The 21,326-nt window shown below is 44.2% G+C and overlaps 2 protein-coding genes across 33 annotated transcripts in view; one reads left to right on the top strand and one right to left on the bottom strand.

The window, feature by feature from the left end:
• RERE (arginine-glutamic acid dipeptide repeats) overlaps nucleotides 1-21,326 on the bottom strand; it is a 466,431-nt gene that overhangs the window by 58,178 nt on the left and 386,927 nt on the right. For 25 of the 28 annotated variants that reach the window (XM_054556896.2, XM_054556977.2, XM_054556960.2 and 22 more), the window contains one exon: nucleotides 10,783-10,863. In XM_054556896.2, the coding sequence (XP_054412871.1) occupies nucleotides 10,783-10,863 (81 nt within the window). Of the gene's footprint in view, nucleotides 1-10,782; nucleotides 10,864-11,201; nucleotides 11,283-11,601; nucleotides 11,874-12,052; nucleotides 12,170-21,326 lie in introns of those variants that run through there. The other 3 variants (XM_063720142.1, XM_054557011.1, XM_054557004.1) reach the window with 3 other exon arrangements.
• LOC103889163 (ribosome-binding protein 1) lies at nucleotides 12,177-21,083 on the top strand. 5 transcript variants are annotated; one of them, XR_010138636.1, is made up of 4 exons: nucleotides 12,177-12,740; nucleotides 16,583-16,689; nucleotides 18,685-18,880; nucleotides 20,484-20,598. XR_010138636.1 is itself a non-coding variant. In XM_054557053.2 (4 exons), the coding sequence occupies exons 3-4, from the start codon at nucleotides 18,852-18,854 to the stop codon at nucleotides 20,827-20,829; spliced, it is 375 nt and encodes a 124-aa protein (XP_054413028.1). In that variant the 5' UTR covers nucleotides 13,954-14,054; nucleotides 16,583-16,689; nucleotides 18,685-18,851; the 3' UTR covers nucleotides 20,830-21,083. The 5 variants fall into 5 exon arrangements, 3 of the variants coding, with proteins under 3 accessions (XP_009233810.2, XP_054413028.1, XP_054413030.1); XR_008525833.2 differs by having other exon boundaries at nucleotides 12,177-13,533; XM_054557053.2 differs by lacking the exon at nucleotides 12,177-12,740 and adding an exon at nucleotides 13,954-14,054 and having other exon boundaries at nucleotides 20,484-21,083.

Raw genomic sequence — 21,326 nt, 5'->3', positions numbered from 1 at the left:
CAGATTCTCTCCAAATGAAAACACTTCCCTGAACAACTTAAGGCCACAAACCTCTGACCTAATTCAATGTGTCTCATTAGCACATTTCCAAAACAGAGCACTTGTGGGAAGAAGAACCAAGCTCTGATCTTAGAAGCCCTGTGCCTAAGTCAATAATCACCAAATCCCAAAGGTGCTGGATAGATGCTGCTCCAGCCCCGAAAATAATAAAACACACAAAAGTTACTATTAATATTTCTTGCCAAACAACAATCACAAAAATCCAACTCCTGCACATGGGAACAAAGCGACAATGGCAGCAGCTGCAAATACATAAGCGAAGCATCACTGAAGAAAGTCTCCAGCTTAATATTGCTCCCAACACCCTCAGTGGTGGTTCACTCATACAGCAAAGACACGGGATAAAAAATTCCACAGACTGTTTTCAAGATAATAAAATGGCATATGATGATGACTCACTAACAGACTAAAAGGAAAAAATATCCGTCAACAGTCATAGGAAGCTTACAAAGCTGCAGAGATCTGGCAGCACTAAAGCTCCTCCACCTCCTCTGGCTCTCACCTCCAGTACACACATGTATGTGGGACATACAAAGTGTGTGTGTTCATGTGCACACCCTTTAGGGATTAATTTGAAGCCAAGTTGCAATTGGCTAATGGCTTACTCTACTGCTTAAGACAGTATTTTATTCTTGACTGGCTCAATAAACCTGCTGAGAAAAATAAACAATGGATTTCAATCTTATAAATAATCTAGAACACAGAACCGCTGTGCAAACAGGAGAGCTGATTTACTGCACATGATAAACAGAACAGGAAGGACCAGTGTGGCACAGTGAACCCCAAGTCCTAGTCCCATTGTCCTGGGACAGTAGAGTTCACAGGGGTTTTCTGTCTATTATACAAAGTCTAAGGCCTGGGATATCCAGGTTTCAAACTGGTCTTAAAAAGAGCATTTCAAAGCAGATCAGGTGGAGAAGCTCTGGCGGTGCCAGATCTCTGAAGCTTTGTAAGCTTCCTATGACTGTTGATGGATTTTTTTTCCTTTGGTCTGTTAGATTTTGCTCACACTGAAGAGCAAAAGATGAGGAAAATGTTCCTTTAAAAACAATGAAGAGTTTTCACGTCTTAGGACCATTAATTATCTACCCATGGTTACAATGTATTTCTAACCCATTATTTATACATGTGTGAACACACACACATATTTCATTTTAAGCAAATAATAAGTAAGGCCTGTTACAGGACTCTAAGGGTGCCACAAAGTGGTATTAAAATGAGGTCCCTGCCCAGAAGGCTTTATATTCTATATAAATACATATATGCATTCATGCACACATGTGTACAGAATAAAAATGCATGGAAAAGAGGAATCAGAGTCAAGTCCAAGACTAAAATAAAATAAATTTTAATTTTGATTTTTGTTGTTGTTGTTGTTTTTGAGACTACTCTTGTTGCCCAGGCTGGAGCATAGCAGCGTGATCTTGGCTCACTGCAGCCTCGACCTCCTGGGCTCAAGTGATCCTTTCACCTTAGCCTCCCGAGTAGCTGTAAACTACAGGCGCGCGTCGCCATACCCAGCTAATTTTTTGTATTTTTTGTAGAGATGCGGTTTCACCATGTTGCCTAGGCTAGACTTGAACTCCTGGGCTCAAGTGATCCTCCCACCTCAACCTCCCAAAGCGCTGGGATTACAGACATGAGCCACTGTACCTAGCCAATCTTAATTTTAAGAGGGTGGAACAAAACCCAACTCTGCTGAGATGAAATGGGTCCTTTGTGTAACAGCAACCAGCCTGGGGAGGAGCAGAGGCAGCCCCAGCAAGACCGTTAAGAAATGAGGGAACTTTAGCAGGGCACTGTGGCTCACGCCTGTGATCCCAGCACTTTGGGAGGCCAAGGTGGGTGGATCATCTGAGGTTGGGAGTTCGAGACCAGCCTGGCCAACACGGTGAAACCTCATCTCTACTAAAAATACAAAATTAGCCAGGCGTGGTGGCGCATGCCTATAATCCCAGCCACTCGGGAGGAAGAGAGAGGAGAGTCGCTTGAACCAGGGAGACGGAGGTTGTGGTGAGCTGAGATTGCGCCATTGCACTCCAGCCTGGGCAACAAGAATGAAACTCCATCTCAAAAAAGAAACGAGGGAACTCAGATACCTTTCAGAGAAGACCCCTGGCCCACCTGGCCCCTTCACTAGGGGCCATGAAGGTAAGCACCCTTATTCACCTCAGACATCCCATCCTAGACAGCACAGGCCTGGGGTTACCAAAAGCTCCCCCAAAAATCCCAACTTTGTCAACTGGGATAGTTTAGACATTTCAATAGTCGGCCGGGCGTGGTGGCTCACACCTGTAATCCCAGCACTTTGGGAGGCCGAGGCGGGAGAATCACAAGGTCAAGAGATCAAGATCATGCTGGCCAACATGGTGAAACTCCATCTCTCCTAAAACTCTACTAGAAATACAAAACTTAGCTGGGCATGGTGGCGCATGCCTGTAGTCCTAGCTACTCGGGAGGCTGAGGCAGGAGAATCGCTTGAACCCGGGAGGCAGAGGTTGCGGTGAGCTGAGATCGCGCCACTGCACTCCAGCCTGGGCAACAGAGGGAGATTCCATCTCTAAATAAATAAATAACATTTCAAAAGTCAAATCCTGGGGATTATGATACCACAATTGAGAGGATTCAGAAGAAGGATTTAAGACACTTCAGCAGAACAAAGAATTATATTTCCAAAGTAGGGGGGTCGGTAGGGGGGGAAGAAACATGGGCCATTAATACTGAAACTTAATTGAAAAATTCAGCATCTCAGAAACTTAGCTTAATGGAATTCTGGTATCCCAAAGGAAGGTTTCTCCTGTTTGCTTTTCCTATTTACCTAACACAATTAATGGTTTTCAAATTATACATGACAGGAAAAAAAAAATCTTACTGGGAGTAGGGGGATGCCTTTCCCATGTTGAGCAGCTGGGACTGAGACTGAGGTTAATGCTTTGCTTTGCTTTTCAAAACAATACTATTAATTTTTACTCTATTTTCCTAAGCATTACTCAAGGGTATAGTTTCAAATAAGATTAAAAATGAACTAGTTATTCAAGGATTATAATTTCAGATACATTTTGAAACTTAGTTTTAATGTCGGTTTCCTAACAGACTAGATAGATATATTTTTAAAATATCAGCAAACTAGTTTTCAAAGTCAGAATAGATCTTACAAGGTTAAAAAAGAATCTATGATATAAAATATAAGCTCCAAGTGGATACATCCATTGACTATTAACCACAGTAACCACAACTTGTAAGTCTTTCTAAAGACCAATTCAAACCTTCCATTTGTTTTACTAGCTAATAAAATGGTGGAGACTATTTAGGCTTCAAAGTCATAAATGTCTCCATCTAAAAGTCATCCAGGTAACCAAGACACAGCCAAATCATAAGAAATATAGGTTAGCAAATACCAACAGCAAATAAATCCCTGCAAGCAACATTTTGTTCAATAACACTTTAAAAGCCCCAAGCATACTTCATTTGAGTGCAGTTTCTATAAGTAATACATTTCAAATAATTAAAGCATTCTCATGCCATTCCCACTAGTTTTCTTATGTAGGATAACACCAAGGTCAGGCTGTTTACACTGAGAACGGCAACTGTCCAAGGCCCTTGGTTTAAAAAGTCACCTAATTTTTTAATACCTCCTTTTCTTTCCAACATCAGCATCAAAAGTCTCTTACGTACTTCACTTACACAAGGGAATATCAGCCAGTCTCTCATAGATTACCCTCACTAAAACTGGACCACTGCCCAGGCAAATATCCCTATAGTTCAGACTATCACAATTAACAGATTCAAGCCTCTGCTCCACTTTAATGGGAACAAACTCTCAGCACAGGAATAGCTATAGGATCACAGTACTTACTGCCAAAATGCAGTGCCTGTTTCTACTGGCAATCACTTTGGCCTCAAATGGAAAATTCCAACTGTTTTTATCTATGTGAGCACAAATTATTAAGAAAAACAGTATGGCACATAAATGTCTTTCCTCTTACCCATCTTGCCAGCCCCTCAAATAACTTATATTTCTTTTTCATACATAAGGAATGCAAATAAAAGAAAGCAATGCCCGAAAACACTGTGGTATTAAACCTTTAAGACTATGTAAACTTCAGTTAACAAGAGAAGGCCATCCTTCCACATAAAAAGGCTTATTAGAAACTGAAATAGAATCTGGCAAGGTAACTCAGACTGCATGCCACAAGGTAAAGAGAACAAGAGTTTTTGTATAAAGTAAGACAGGAGTTACAATCATGTTTCTAGGAAAAAATGGGAGTGGGAATTGAGAAGAAAACTATATTGAGAAGTCCTGGCTCGCGGTCAGGCGCGGTGGATCACACCTGTAATCCCAGCAATTTGGGAGGTCGAGGCGGGCGGATCATGAGGTCAGGAGATCGAGACCATCCTGGTTAACACGGTGAAACCCCCGTCTCTACTAAAAATACAAAAAATTAGCCGGGCATGGTGGCGGGCGCCTGTAGTCCCAGCTACTCGGGAGGCTGAGACAGGAGAATGGCATGAACCTGGGAGGCGGAGCTTGCAGTGAGCCGAGATCGCATAACTGCACTCCAGCCTGGGCAACAGAGCGAGACTCCATCTCAAAAAAAAAAAAAAAAAAAAAAAAAGAAATCCTATTATTGACAATGGAAATAAGCCCAGATACTTTTCTGTATGTTTGAAATATTTTGCAATAATTAGAAAAACAAAATCAAGCCCTAATAGTGAAACTTTACAATTTTAACAGAATAAAGACAATATCATTTTAAGAATGATATACTATGTAGGCCAGAATTCCGCAAGTCTGCATTACTGTAAATAGCGGTGCTTCCTAAACTTTACAGTACTTTGGAATCCTCTGGGGGGTCCATTAAAATGCAGATTCTGGCTCAAGAGACAAGGACAGGGCCTGAGAATCTTCCATTTTAACGACAGCGATGAGAGTGCTGGCCTGAGGAGCACACTGTGAGCAGTCAGGATAGACAACGTTTGTAGAAGAGGGACAAGGTTTAAAAACAGAGCTCTTCTAATGTACTGGTATGTGGCCGTGGCACATTTGCACATTCTCAGTAGCATCAACCGACTAAGGAAGTCCATACTTTGTTATGTAACGTTAGATTAAGCATTAATGAGGCTAGGAAAATTGTTTATTTAAGGTTATAATCTGAAGTTAAATAAAACTTCAGGCTGGAAGTTCATATTGAATGCTAGAATCATTTTTAACCTCAATATTAACAGGAACTTGATTACTCAGTCTTAAAGCCCTTTCTCAATAGCATTTATTCTCTGCTGCAGGAATATGGTCTATGCAAATGATATTTTGCCTGAAGAAAAAAGTACAGTTAATGGCCAGTAGTTACGTACGTATTTAATAGAATTCATTCCCAGAAATGTGGCTAAGAAAGGTGGTTGATTTTCATGTTATTTATTAAATTAAAAATTTAAATCTCTAATACCTTTCATCCCATTACTTAAAGTTAAAAACGTCAAAACTGGCTGCCCTTTCACTGGGCCCTTGGTGCCATTCAAACAGTGACACATTTCCAATAGAGAAAATGAAGATAGAAGGCAGGCTTCCCTTCCCATTAACTTTGAACTTTCAAGTCCCTATCTGTCTTCCTACAAGACTAAACTACAAGAAGAGCCTCCTCTTTGGTCCCATCCTATACATACTTCGGTAGCACAGCCCTCACTTCTCTTCTTAAAAGCCTTAAATGGGTCCCATCCCCACACTCACCCATACACATTCTTTGGAGGGAGTTCAAGGTCCCCCAAAATCTACCCTGCAGCTATAATTTGGGCCCAAGTTCTACTGCATCCGCTTATGCAACCTCCTTTCCAACCACGCTCATGTAATTGCTGGGCACGTTTTACAATTTCCTGTCTCCGTGCCTTTGTTCATAGTATTTCCTATGGCTGGAAAGTTGCTTTTCCTCTACCCTCCCAACCAGGGCCTGTCAAAAATGAATCCTTCCTTCAAAGCCCAGTTCAAACACCACCCCCTTCCAATTAGCTTTCTAGGAGCCTCTGTGCTCACTTTGTGGGGCCTGAACCTCCACCCACCAGGGCCCTCAGCACATTCTACCAAGTATGGCAGGTACGTAAATGTCATGCTGGCTCCCTGCAGGGCAGGGATGGCACCTTGCTTCTCTTTATAGATACCCTACCCATTGCAGTGCTCTGTGGGTACCCAGAACTTTAAAAAGTTGAACTATACGCAAAATTTAGTTCTGATAATGGGATGTGAACGAAAATGAGTTTCTGGTATAGTAAGTATCAATGCACCACCAACTGGGATTACAAATGACACAGGCTTAATCTTCACTGGGCTAAGTGCTCATAAATAAAAAGAGATGAGAAAGACAGCCAAAACATGTCCCCTTTCACCTTCCATCTCTCTCCAGGGGCTAACACTTTGGGAACACCTCTTGGCTACCAAGCTGGGGCAGATCACACTGTCTTCTCACCAATCTTAGTTGCATCAGAGACAAGCAATGGCAGGTCACTGAGGAAGTGCTCCTGGACTACGACCCAGTGCCAGCTGAATTTGTCTAAGTAATAGGAGACACAGCTATAAACAAAGGCCAGGATTCAAGGGACAATCATCCAGGTGCCAGACACAAAAAGTCTTTGGTTCAAATAACCGATATGTCTTCAGAGAAGAGATATGTCACCACTGCTTGAATAATTATCTCATGATTTTGAGGAAAACTGCAATGTATAGACAAATCAAACAAAAAATTATTTTTGGATCATCCACGATTTTGTGTTATTCCTAACATGGATTCACCTTTAGGTAATTAAGATTCTCTACTAGGCCTCCTACTTTTTCAGGCATTATCTTAACATCAAAGGTCATGTACCATCCATCTACCCAACAATAAGTGGCAGGGCTCAAAGCAGAATCAAAAGGCCTCGTTCTCCACTGTCCTCCCAAAAGTTCAGACACCGGACGCTCTGTGACTTATACAAATATACTAACACTTAAGACTCTGATGTGGTTTATGACAAACAGTGGCTTGACAGAGAAGAGGTATACAGTCAAGGTGAATCTAAAATGCTCCACCCGTATTCCTGACTACATTTCACCTACTAATTATACTTTATAAGCATATTGAGGGGAGGTAAATGGTTACAGAGAAACAGAGAATGGGAAAAAGTATAATAAACTACAGGATATTTGCACAACCATGACACTAAAAGATTTGACTTGTAGTTATTCTCTTGGGTACCCTGAGGTTAACACGTAATACCCATTCAACTAAGCCTCTATAAACAGTTGGGTTTTCCGCAATCACAGCCACTATTCCCACTTCAGTGGGCAGCAGTGTTCAGAGAAAAGCCAGATTTAGCTCCTGTGTAATAAACACCAGAAACCAAAAGAGCTAGGAAAGCTGTTTACATCTATGCCCACCAGGAACCCTTCTCTGCTAGAACCGCATGAATGAACTGGTAAGAATGAGGTCTCAACAAAGCTTCAAGACGGAGGTTGTTAACTAGTCGCTGCCCTCCAAGTTTTTGGCAAGACAGATTAATGAAAAACAGGTAACTTCTTTTTATACAGCCTCAGTATATATTTACAAGCAGAAAGGAATTCTGTACTCTTCAAAGCATTTAGCTACCACCTTATGTAGTATTAAGGTAGACAGAAAGAACAATCATTTCCAAGTATTTTTATGCACTCTTTACAAACATTATTTCATTTAAATTCTCAAAATAATCAAAAGGGTAGGAATTATCACCCTATTTTACAAACACAGAAATTAAAGGACAGAGGGGATGAATAATCTGCCTAAGGTCCCAGAGCAAGTAAGTAGCAGAGAAGGCAAGAATCATCACTTCGTTCTCAGGCACTGCAGCAAGTAATGATGTACAGGCATTTTATAACGACCACAGCACCTACACAATTCTCATGCAGAGAAACACCATTTTACAGAAAATAACTTCCCAGTGTTGTCAAGACTTGACCTGAGCTTTCCAATGAACAGCTCAAGGCAGACTGCACAGTTAAAAAGAGATCAAGTACTATAGTTACCAGTAAGGCCAAGAATAGAACACAGGTCTGCTGACCCTTGCACCAATGCCCAATCAGGCATGTTCTTTTGGATGCTGACACCCTTCTCAAATTTCAAGTCACTTGAGAATAGCAAAGAAATAAGTTAATAATTCTGGTAGACAGAAGAAAATGTAAGCCAGGCATGGTAGCGCGCACCTGTAATCCCAGCTATTCAGGGGAGGATCACTTGAGCCCAGGAGTTTGAGACCAGCCAGGGCAACAGAGTTAGATCTTGTCTCATTAAAAGAGAGAGAGAGAGAGAGAGAGAGAGAGAGAATGTGAAAAGTATCTATATTAGAGGGATTTGCTATCAAAAGGGGCATGACTATAAGAATTCTACCCAGCAGGTTTTGAATCAACAACACTGGTACATGCAAATCTCATCTTCTGCAGCAAAAAGTAAAAAATGACCTCTGCCCTCCCCTCCCTGTGGGCTGTGAATGATTAGCTTGGCTATGTTGATAACTAGAGAAAATAAGAAAATACAAGATGAGTGCCTCTCCCAGCTCATTATAATACTTACAGATTTACCCTACTACCAAACTCCTCCAGTGCAATGCAAAAGACAGCAAGGACACTATGAATATTTAGCAAATGTCAGGCATAATAAATTCTCCATTGCTGCAAACAACTCCCTCATTAGTTCCAATGATGGTGACTGATGAAGACTTTGGAAATAGGAAGACTGCTGGGTGCTAGAGAAGGGAGAAGAGCTACAGGGTGGGAAACTGTGAAGGTGGAGGAGTGATGGGGAAAGGTCTCAAGAAAGAGGCTAGTGGAAAAGACAACCAGAGAACTAGCTCAAAAGGTTGGTGTACTGAAAATGCCTCTGAAGGAGAAAAAAGGCTATTTATTTACAGAGTCACACATCATCAATGAGAAGGGACAATCAAGAGCAAAAAGAAAAACAGAGTAGAAGAACTTAACTAGGTTAAAGGTTACTCACATCTGCTTCCACTACGGAGATAAAACACTAAGTAAAATTACCCAGCATTTCCAAATGCCAGATGGTAAAATTTAGATTTAATGCTTAATCTTGCAATTATAAACTTATTTTTTAAAACTGAAAGATGAAATAATTGTCAAGATATTTCTGTATCAAATTCTTCATGGTTTTGCAACTTTTAGCAGAGCAGAGACAGAACTTCAGAGGCTACAATCTGAGCGATCAGGAGAAATCTACTCACTGATCTCTTTTTTACTCAGCCAAACCAAACTTCCTACACTTGGGCAGAGGCATTTTAATTTTTAATCATATCAAACTTCAAGTCACTGAAATCCCCAGAAAACTTAAAATATGTATCTCAATATTCCATATTAAATAACTCTAACCTGTTCTGGGAAGGGTAAGAAATAAGTTGATTATATAGATTGGCATCATAATACATCTTAGTTTTATGTTTATAAACAGGTTTCTCTCTCTGTTTTTTACCATTCTCAATATGATCCATCCTAGCATATGAGATGCGTAATACCTAAATTTAATTGTCATTGACTGATGCAAATCATCCATTTATATATACAAGACTATACTTGAAATCACAAAACCCTTCTCCCCCATGAGTTATCACTGTCCTTGAGGTACTATACAGTAAGTGTCCAGAAAAACAGCTCATTTTTAAAAAGACAGAATTAAACAAGAGGAAATCAGTAAACACCACCCAATTAAAAAACTAAGCCAAAAAACCCAAATTATCCACATACTTTTATAGTAGATATTCTTCCATCCATCTCCCACCTCCACTCCCTAAAAAAGCAGCTCAATGTCTAGGCAGATTAAACATGGATCACTCCTCCCAAAGTCCTGAAGAGTGTTTCTGGTTAATGAGTCCTCCCTTCGCCCTCAGACAGTGGAGTGGCTGGTCCAACTCCATCCCATCTGCCCTATCCCGTGGCCTAGCCAGAGGGAAGACTCTCTCCCCATCTGCCTCTACACCACCAGGGAAGGAGATGAGGAGGGAGGCAACTATAGCGAAATGAGAATGAATCCCTTCCCCGCCTTCTCTTCATATAATTTCACTCTGTATTTTCCTCAGCAAATCCTTCTACCCCACGTTTATCGGGCATATTTGTCAGCTCTGACCCCCAGCTTTGTGAAATACAAAGTAGTTTTTTGTAAAGCTCCATTTAAGCAATTTATAAGATCCCCTTGTATATCTGTCCAGCGGAAAGTGCAAACTTTTAGGGATAGAATATTAAAGAGTTAAAACTCTTCTTCCAAACAGAGCAACACTGAAAAATGGAAAAAATCTCCCAGAACTCAAAGTATAATAAGCCACAAACCTCTGGTTTGGTTGATGATTTCTGCCAATTACCAAATTCAAACTAGTGATAAAATGCTATTTCCTATTCCAGCCACTATGTTTAAAATTTGATGTTAACTCTCCAACAATCCTTCCCCCACAACTAACCCTCTGTTCCCAAAGACCTTTCTGTTCTTAGAGTTACAACAGAAGTCTATGTTCTCCAGGCGGATAAGCATAATCTGTCACTTTACTATTTAAAAATCATGAACTCAAATTAAAAGTCAAGGGAGTAAAACGGAGAGAATTCTGCAGGCCAGCCCGAGTCTGAGCACAGCGCAGGGTTAAAGAAAACCATTTCATAAGATCAAATGTGGAGAGGCAGCAGGAGCAAAGAGGAAAAAATCAAGTTACATAAAGTCCAATTGTACTCACTGTTTCCTTATTGGGAAGCAGCTCCTTTCTAATTCTGAAGAAGTTCTTCCCGTACTGCCTGAGTCCCTTAACGAAGCGTTTCTGTGATAAAAAGAAACAAATGGGATGTAAAAACCAAAAACAAAACAGGATGTCAGCAAAGCAAAGATATCTACAATCAGCAGAATAACAACCACAAAAAAAGTCTCGGCTAGGGAATACTGCCAGCAGCTCAGCTGGGACCCACTGGCCAGGGCAGGCCCCAGCTACCTTCAATCAGAACCCCAATCCCACCCACCAGGCAGGGCAGCGCGTTTAAGAGAAGGGAATCCTGCGTCTGAGGCTAAGAAGCAATCTGTCCCCTCTGCCACCAGGCACATTCTGGTGCACGAAGGTATAAATACGCTCCATGTTTTAATAAAACACAACTGCTTTCCCACCTGAGAACCAAGCTTCCCAGAAGTGTCGAGCAGAAAGGGGCAACAGAGCCAAACCCGGTGACCCTTCTCCAGAAGGGAACCCTAGGGGGTTAAAAGGCCGCTTTCCTTAATCCAAAGAATTTGCCAGGAGGCACTGGAAGGCACCAGTATCACAGAAGCCCACCGGGAACACGAAAGCCAGCAGGCCTGCCCCGCTGTCCGTCATTAAAAGCCACTCCGAGCCACCAGAGAATAACCAGCACCCCTTCCGCCCTCCCGACGCCACTCGCCGCCCCCATCCATTTTCGCAGCAGTCTCAGACTCGTCCCCAACCCCAGCCCGGAGACTTTCACTTTGTCCCATGCCTCCCGAGCACCCCTCCCCGCCCCGGTGGGGGCAGCTCCTGGCTCCGAGCCCCCACCTCGGGGCTCCCAGCCCGCTCCCGGGCGGCCGACCCCAGCAGCCACAGGTAAGCGCCCGGGGTCCGGGGCGGCAAGAGGCCGTCGCCTGTCACTGGGCTCCGGCTCCACAAAGCGCAGGGCGGAGGCGGCCGCGGGTGGCTCGGCGTGTGACCGCGGCGGGGCCGCGCCGCGCGGGGCCCGGGGGGCGCGGGACTGGGGCCGCCGCCGACGGGGGAGGAGGCAGGAGCGCGGCGCGCAGAGCCCGGCGCGGCCGCGGGCGGCTGCAAAAGGCGGCCTGGATCGCCGCCGCCCTCCTGCCCGCCAGCCGGGGCCCCGCGCCCCGGCCCCGGCCCCGCCCCCGGCCCGACCCCCACCCCCAGGCCGCAGCCTCCAGGGCACCCGGCGCTGGAATCTGTGTCCTCCTTCCGGACAGAACATCAAGGCGGTAAAGCACAGAAACTTCCTCCCTACCGCAGCAAGCGTGGGGAGAGGGCGCCCACGGGGCTGGGGCCCTTCCCAGGCTGCTGGGTCTCCAGCCCACGTTCCGGATGGACGAAGTCGGCAGCACCCCGGCCGCACGCCCTCCGCCCCCACCCCGCGTCAGCTGCGAAATGGGGGGCTGGCCCCGACGCCCCCCGCGGTCCCTTCCGGCCCGCGATTGTGGGCGGCCTCTCCCTGCCGGCCCAGGCATTAGCCTGCACTTCCCCGGGCGCCGCTTCACAACTAAATCACCGCGAAGCTTCCCAGCCAATAAATCACCTGCCCACCGGCAGAGGGTCCCTCCCACTCCCTGTGTTTGAGACCCGCCAGGCGGATTCAGTGAAGGGCCAGACTTAGCCTTTTAAGACCAGTCTGCAACCTCCTATTCCAGTAGTGGAGGCTTTGCGTTTTTGAATTTCACCCTTGCTGAGATATGACTCATCATTGTCAATTTTCAACATAATTCATACAGTTCGAAGGGAAAATCTCTCAAGGCACAAGAAAGCAGCAAGCTCTCCTCTAGTGTGAGGAGGAGTGACCTTTGTTACTTGACAAAAGTATCGTTTATATGATCAACAGGCATCCTACGCTGTGTGCACACAGCATATCACCGGGAGAGACGGCACGGAAAGATGGCCCTGCCCTCAAGGAGCTGCAGTCTGCCCAGGAAGGCAGACAGGTAAACAAACCAGTCCTAGGGCCTGCAAGAAAAGCAGCAGAGGAACAAAGGGTGGTGGGTGGAGCTAGGAAGAGGAAGCAACTTACTCTGCTTGCTGATGTCTTAGAGGAAGTGACAAGGAAGAGTGTGAGCCTGCCAGGTGGGCTCCAGCAGGGCTTCCAGCAGAAGTCAGCCAGGAAAAGGCACAGAGAACATTCTGGGAACTGCAAGGAGGACAGGGTGTGCAGAATGGAGTGCCAGCAGATAAGACGAAAGAGGCAGGCAAGGATCGGGTTGCAGAGAGCCCTTCAGGCCGCTCGGAAGAGTTCCTAATTGTAGGCTGGCAGAAAGGCTGAAGCTGGAGCTTTCCATGAAAAGACTGGATGAGGACTGTGCCAGTGGCAGTGTGGCCTAAGTGTAGATTAGGGACAGACCAGTTAAAGAGGCTGGTGACACAGTTCAGGTATGAGATGAGGACCTCAACTACTGGCACACTCCACCTCAGTCATCAGAATTCCTGCCGCTTAGTCCATTCTTCAAGTATTCAGGTATTTACTGAGCACCTAGCTGAGAGGGGTCTAGGAAGATAATAAAGGTTGCCATGGACCTTTATTGAACTGTGATTCATTTTTGCACGTAAGATAAATATGTGTGAAGTCATTACAGAACATTCTGAGATGTTATCTGGCCAAGCATAAAGAAGTGAGGTGCAGCTCATCAGTGCAGCAAGGGACCCAAGAAGGCTAGACTGCAGTGGTCTGTAGTAGTTCAGAATGCCTTCGCCAAGGCAGTGACATCAGCCAGATCACGAGGGGTGGGCAACTGTTGCAGGGGTGGGAGGTGGCTCTATTGCAGGGGTGGGAGGTGGCTCTATTGCAGGGGTGGGAGGCGGCTTGGTGACCGGGCCCTCCGTGAAGATCAGAGGTGGAGAATGGGAGGTGGGTTATGGGAGACAGTCTACACAGAGTTGGGGGGGGCAATCTGGAGTGAGCCAGGCTGTGGAACGCCAGGACCATGCAATCTGAATGTGGGCTTGATGCCAAGTGACATCTAACAGGTCCAGTAAAAGAGGGCTACACAATAAAGGCAGCATGTGAGAAAGGCTGACTCTAGAACATCAGGGTAATGTGGCAGAGATGGACAAACAAATTCAGATCCTGTTTCTTCCATTTATTGTGATGCAATCCATTGAACATCATCCATTCAACCAATAGTTACTAAGTACCTACTATATGCCAAGAGCCTCATATATATTAATTCGAAATCTTTACAACCTAAGAAGGAAGTACAATTATTATCCCCATTTTACAGACAAGGAAGCTGAGGCACAGACAGGTAACTAGATCAACTCCTCCCAGACAAAGCCAGAATTCAAACTAAGCCTCCTCAAATCCTCAGAGCCACACTCTGTAAAATGCAGGCAGGTGTCTACAGTGGTAACTATTTTCTGTTACCATTTTCTATGACTCTGTACTTTCCTCTTCTCGGGTCCAACATCAAATCATGAAGTCCTCAGTATTCTTCCTAAGAAGTGTCTTTCGGCCAGGCGCGGTGGCTCATGCCTGTAATCCTAGCACTTTGGGAGGCTGAGGCGGGCAGACCACGAGGCCAGGAGATCGAGACCATCCTGGCTAACACAGTAAAACCCCGTCTCTACTAAAAATACAAAAAATTAGCTGGGCATGGGGTGGGCGCCTGTAGTCCCAGCTACTGTGGAGGCTGAGGCAGGAGAATGGCATCAACCCGGGAGGCGGAGCTTGCAGTGAGCCGAAATTGCGCCACTGCACTCCAGCCTGGGCGACAGAGTGAGACTCCGTCTCAAAAAAAAAAAAAAAAAAAAAAAAAAGAAGTGTCTTTCAATGCCCTCCTTTCCTGTCCATGCTAGTGGCAGTCCCAGGCCAGACCTTTATCTCTTTCCTAATAACTAGCCAATAGGCTAGGTTATTAACCATCTCCCCCATCCAGCCATTTAAAAGCCTCTGCCAAGGAATTTTTCCAAACTATAGATTTCATCCTGAGTCCCACCTTATCTGGCCCTTAGCCCCTACCTAAGAACAACATGGTGGTCTCTGCAGGACAGTGTTTACACTCCTTAGCCCTGAATACAAGGCCCTCCAGGATCCTGGCCCTGCCCACCTTTCCAGCCAGACGTCCAGTAATGCCAACTGGCCCACATTGGGACCTCTGTCTCAACTCCAGAATCTGGGTAAGGCATCTCCAGGTTCACCTCAAAATCTCTCCTACTCCCAAATGAAACCAGATGTCCAGTTACTCTCTCATTCGTTTATTTATTTGTATAAGGCCTGCTTACCCAAAAAGTCCATAAACTCTTAAAAGAATTACATCTTACACCTAGTGCCTCCATATAACACTAGGCAGTTGATGCTCACCACATTTTTTGTTTCCTTTAAAAATTATTTATTTATTAAAGATGAGGTCTCACTATATTGCCCAGGCTGGTCTCAAACTCCTGGCCTCAAGCAATCCTCCCACTTTGACCTCCCAAAGTGTTGAGATTACAGGTGTGAGTCACCGCACCTGGACAAGTGAAACCAACCATGAGATGCTGAGGGCCTGGGCTAGGGTGGTCACAGTGGAAATGGACTGTTGAAAGCCAGAAGGTCCATTTTGAACTCTCCTAACAGAGCTGACCTGTTGCTCCATGATGCCAAACTCTCCTAGTTTTGCTCATACCACTTGGCCTAATTCTCTACTCAACCTCTAAATGCTGGAGTCTCCCTAAAGCTTTGTCCTAGGGCTTTCTGCTATATATATCCTCTCCCCATATGATCTCCACTGATCCCTTGCCTCTAAATATCTTTCGAGATTGTCACTGGTATTTCTAAGACTAAATCTATGGTCCAAGTCCACTGGGAACACTCAACTTGAACGTTTCACAGGTATCTCAAACTAATTACTTCCAGAAATAGGAATCTGACATCTGGTGGTGAACACAGACCTACCACAGCTGTCAATGTATGTCAATATAATGCTATCAAGAGCAAAGCACCCTTGGCCCCACTTTAAAAAAAAAAAAGGAAGTAAAAGCTTCATGTGGCCTGTACTGTTACTTCTCTATGGAAAGCCACAAGGCCTCAAAACCAGCAAAACATCTGCTTCTCAGAGACCAGCCTTTAGCTTGTGGTTTACCAGAAATGTAGAGTAGCCTTGAAAATCGAAACAAAGACGACCACTCACAGTAGTCAATGATTGGAAGGGGTCACACGTGAAAGAGACTTCTGTTGTGGCTGTCTCCTTTCCCTCTATAAATTCATCTCTCTTCAAATGAAGACCCTGAAGTTTTTAAGACTTTAACAATTAACACTATTGACTTATAAATTAACAGGCCCTATTAGCCTCTAAATGCAAGTTCATGGAGACAGTCTGTTTCTTAACAGTCTTCTAGTTGTTGAGCTGAAATTCGGCATTTCCAGTGCTGAAATTCAAGGTCTCATGAATTATTTCTGTGTCCATTAGTTTTTCTATCACTCCCAGTGTATAGATATTAGAATAGCAGGATGCCAAGGGTAAAGGAGGAAGGAAATGTAGAAGGCGAGTCACTGACTTGGCCACTGCTGCCAGCGCTGGGCAGCTCAGCTGTTTATGCTCCCCAGCTCATAGCCTGCCCACTCTCAGATGCACAAACTGAGGATCTTGGGATGCTGGCACTTGTTTCTCTGGTGTGTTCATGCCCAACCAACCCAACTAGGTGCTGCTCCTTGGAAACACAAAACAAGTCCTTTTCTGTTTCTGTATCCCCATAGCCAGGTGAGATCCAAATATAAATAAATATTTATTTATGGCAAGGAGATTGTTGCTTTGTGTTACAACTTACGTTTATGATTTTGTGCTCTAATTTTTAGATAAACTGCTATAGTTTTCCACTACTGAGCTGAATTTCGTATCACCATCAAAAGTTACCTACCTACAAGTCCCTAGTAGAGAAAATTTAACTTCTGGCTTTAAAAAAGTAAGTTACCTGAACCCAGCATTACTAGCCTTGGGTTTTAATAGAACCTGGAAAGCTCTATTTTGCATTTTTGCTACAGTGGAAAGAACACAAGGTTCACACTTGGAAGCCATGTGATCTAGTCTGCTCCTCTGTTCCAAAAAGGAAATTCTGACATGGCTGTTTAGACATAGCCACTTTAGAAACAGCTATATTGGAATAAAAATAACAATAACATAAAAATAAAAATAACCACGTCAAAATGCATTAAATTAATGTGTTCAAAGTTCCTCATGCAATTGCTTGAGTCCACCCCGTCATAGTCCCCCAAGCCTTGTGGCTCAGCCTCACTGGTCTGCCTAGATACTGGTCCTCACCTCTCCACCTTTGGGATGGCAGGTGAGCCTGGTGCAAGTAGCATCACCATTAACCTACTGATGAGTACAAACGGCATTAATTTTTACACGCGTCATGGTATGAGAAAGGCAGGGAAACACCACCCTAGAACAATAAAAATGGTGAACACCGAGCGCTATAACGTGGCAGCCACTGTCTTAAAGGCTCTAATGCACTAGCTCATTTAATCATCACAACAACCTTATGAGGCAAAGGCTACTACTATTCCCATCTTATAGGTGGGAAAAGTAACCATGTATCACTAAATCCTTAAACCAGGCTGCGAGGGTCAAGGGAGACCAGTGTAAAAAATTGGGAAGCCTCAGAGCTGTGGTGGGCCTAGGAATGGAGCCAAGGGTGCAGACCAGGGATGTGATGATGTGGCTGCTGCCTGTGTTTGCATCCCAAGATATTGTTTCCCAAAAAAATCTATGTGTGGATAGAGAATACTGGGCTGAGAGTAAACCCTGAGAGGGTAAGGTATGCGAATTCCCCTCATCTACACATGAAACTCCCAGCACATCTCATTCTGGCGTTATCCCAGGTGCTGGACCTGACCCCTATCTGTAGTAGCAAGAGAGCAGAAGACAGGGGCTAAGCTACAAAAATGGCTAAAAGATACCTCTGCATTAACCCCTGGCCGAGAGCTTTCAAAATTAACTCCCTCTGGTGAATTTTAACTAGTGTATCACAGTCAGAAACTCACCATGACTTCTGAAAAGCGACGTCTACTCAGTCCTCTTACATAACTGTTTGGAAAACACTGTAGGTATTAAAATGATTCCTACTGTGAAAATGGCTCCTTCTGTTTTATCCTGATTTCTGCACAAAATTTTATGTTAATAACTTACTGGTTCACAGGGGACAGAAAAGCAGGCAGATCTGCAAGTAAGCAAACTATAGCTCCCCCCAGGAGACACACAGGCAGTGGGTAAGAGGAACAGACCCATGGCTCCACTAAAGACACAGAGCAGCAGACGAAAAAGACATGTCCTAAATGTTAAATAGTAAGGAGGGGTAGGGTGAAAAAAGGGAACACGGATGCCAGGCAGAAGAAATAAAAGCCTTTCCAAACGTTTGCATTACATAATGCTGGCTCTCACTGATAAACCACTGCATGAGAACTGTACTTCATCTGTATCATCCTGTTGGTTACAGATCCTGTCACCCCATATCTAAAACATATTTCCTTCTGGAGCTTTACTGTTGATACTGCTTGGAGATGTATCATTTGGTTTTGGTTTTACATATTTAACATTTTAATGAAAGGGTGACTTGAGTAAGGCACTACTTTTTCAATAAATAGCAACAGAACCAATTTGCCTGAGAGGAGACCTGCCAGCAAGCCATGAGGGGCATTTCCAAAATTTCCAGTATAGGCTGCTCCCGATTTCTGCCTCCACTTTAAAAACACTTTGCACTTACTAGTGTTATTCCAGGAGAGCCAGTTAATAGTTTAATGAAACTAGTTAGAGTTTAAAGGCAGCAAATGGGATAATTTAAAATAATCATCCCATTTTTATTGATGGTTCTCAAATCTCTCTCCAGATCTGACATTTTACCCTAGCTCAGACTTGCACCTACACTTTCTATTCAGACTAACATCCTCCATAATTTTAGGACATCACCATCCCAACTTGGGCACTGACAGCCCACAGGCCACATCCTCCTCAAAGCAGCAACTCATGAACCCAGAGAACTGACTGAAATAGTTCAGTGTTTCTTGAGCTCCCCAAGGCCTTCAGGCTTCTGTGCAGAGTGGAAGTGGTAGTGGCAGTGGCACAAGTATGCTAATTGCCACAGTACACTCTCCAAGGTAAGTGTAACCGGGCCCATTCTACAGATAAAGAAACTAAAGGTTAGGTAAATTAAATCTCCTGGCCCATCCACATCTAATCATCATCAGGGCCAGGTTCAAGTCCAGTTCTAACAACAAAAACCATGCCAATGGTAACAGAGTGAGTGTGAGCTGCTAAGTACTTCTGTGTATTAACTCATGCCATTAAAGTCCGTAGATGCCATAGGGTGACCCAGAGCCACACTGGGTAGGCCCCTCCAGGCATTCCTTTGTCTTCCAAATACCAACTGAGGTGCAGGCTTATTACCCTTACGTAACTACTGGAACAAGCAAAACTTCTTCCTGCATATACCTTAAGACGGAGTCTCCAGTCCCCAGGGTACAAACCACTACCAGTCCATCGCCTGTTAGGAACTGGGCCACAGAGCAGGAAGTGAGCGGCAGGCAAGTGAGCAAAGCTTCATCTGTACTTACAGATGCTCCCCATAGCTTGAATTACTGCCTGAGCTCTACCTCCTGTCAGATCAGCAGCGGCATTAGATTCTCATAGGAGCACGAATCCTATTGTGAACTGCGCATGTGAGGGATCTGGGTTGCGTGCTCCTTTTGAGAATCTAATGTCTGATGATCTGTCACTGTTTTCCATCACCCTCAGGTGGGACTGTCCAGTTGCAGGAAAACAAGCTCAGGGCTCCTATTGATTCTACATTATAGGGAGTTGTATAATTAATTCATTACATATTACAATGTAATAATAATAGAAATAAAGTGCACAATAAATGTAATGCACTTGAATCATCCTGAAACCATCCTTCCCCCCAGTCCATGGAAAAGCTTTCTTCCACAAAGCTGGTCCCTGGTTCCAAAAAGGTTGGGGACCTCTGCTGTATACCACTGTAGTCTTATAAACACTGTTTGCTTAATTAATCTAAACATTTAAAATGTTTCCTTTCTTCAATAATAAACTAACCTTAGCTTACTGTAACTTTTTTTTACTTTATAAAGTTTAAAATTAACCTCATGGGCCTAGCACCTCAAATCTCCCCAGCTTCTCTCTCCCCAAGCCAGCTTGCCCTCTCTTGGCTCCCTGTGGCCCTATTTCTGTCAGCTGCAGCAGAGTTCTCCTAGAAGAAGTGCCTGGCGTGCTCTCTGTCTATTCCCACTCCTTCCATCAGTCACCATGCCCTCTAGATTTATTCTTCATGGAGTTTCCTGTTGGGCATGCTCCTCGGTTTTTGCAGGGGCTCTGCCAACTACAGGGCCACGTCATGCCAGTGACTGCACTGGTCTCCTCCCTGGCCTCAGTGTGTCTCCACACCCCTCCCCCCAACATTCCAATTCTGGGAATTCTGTATATTAATGCATCCTCTTATTTGAAGACCTGTGACAATTCCTAGTACGTCCAAACTATCGGTCTGCTAGTTAACAGCCTCCACAACTGGGTTCCCAATCACCTACACCACCATGTAGTGAAGTTAGTTACTGCAGTACTCCATCCTGATTCCTTTCTCTGGGTTTTTACCAATGCCTTTCTCTCTTACCCAACCTAGAATGTCCCCTCTTCACTTCTGCTTATTCAAATACATCAATTCAACTAACATTCATTGAGCCCTCATTCTAGTGAACACACTGTGCAAAGAGCACAGCACGAGGCACTGAGTGAACAAAGAGCACAGCACGAGGCACTGAGTGAACAAGGAGCACAGCACCAGGCACTGAGTGAACAAGGAGCACAGCACCAGGCACTGAGTGAACAAGGAGCACAGCACGAGGCACTGAGTGAACAAGGAGCACAGCACGAGGCACTGAGTGAACAAGGAGCACAGCACGAGGCACTGAGTGAACAAGGAGCACAGCACGAGGCACTGAGTGAACAAGGAGCACAGCACAAGGCACTGTGCAAAGCGTGTTCCAGTTTCAACTCTATCCCTACACAGAGTCCGCTCTGCTGTCTCTCCCTTCTCTGAAAAACAATTCCTGTTTACGACTAGAATAAGCACTTCTGCCATTAAAAGGTCTATAGATCTTCCACCAAATTGTGTATTCCTTTCCAGCAAGAGTTGAGTATTTCATGTCTTGTGTAATCTTCAGAGTGCCTGGCAAACTGTAACCAAGCAATATGATAACTGTTGGGTGGCTGCATGGGTATTGTTTTTGGTCCTAGAGTTTTCCCTGAAACACAATATATGTTTGGTAGGATGGAAACAAAATTTTTAATCAATGTTAGATTTGTTTCTTTTTTTCCAAGAAGAATGGAGAAGTAAATAATATTTTAAAATAGGATTAATTACTTGGACTCTCAGTGCAGAAAAACACTGTTTTATATCTACTCATCTCAGAGGAATAAAGGGTGTGATACTTCTTAAGGTACTTCTTAAGATACTTTAAAGGAAAGTTTACATATATATACACATATACATATACACATTTAAACTCTTGAAATAAAAGCACATGTCGGAGATTA

The sequence above is a fragment of the Pongo abelii genome, chromosome 1 (assembly GCF_028885655.2).
Source record: "Pongo abelii isolate AG06213 chromosome 1, NHGRI_mPonAbe1-v2.0_pri, whole genome shotgun sequence".
Lineage (NCBI taxonomy): Eukaryota > Metazoa > Chordata > Mammalia > Primates > Hominidae > Pongo > Pongo abelii.
The sequence above is the reverse complement of the archived record's forward strand: the minus strand, read 5'-3'. Positions and strand labels throughout refer to the sequence as shown.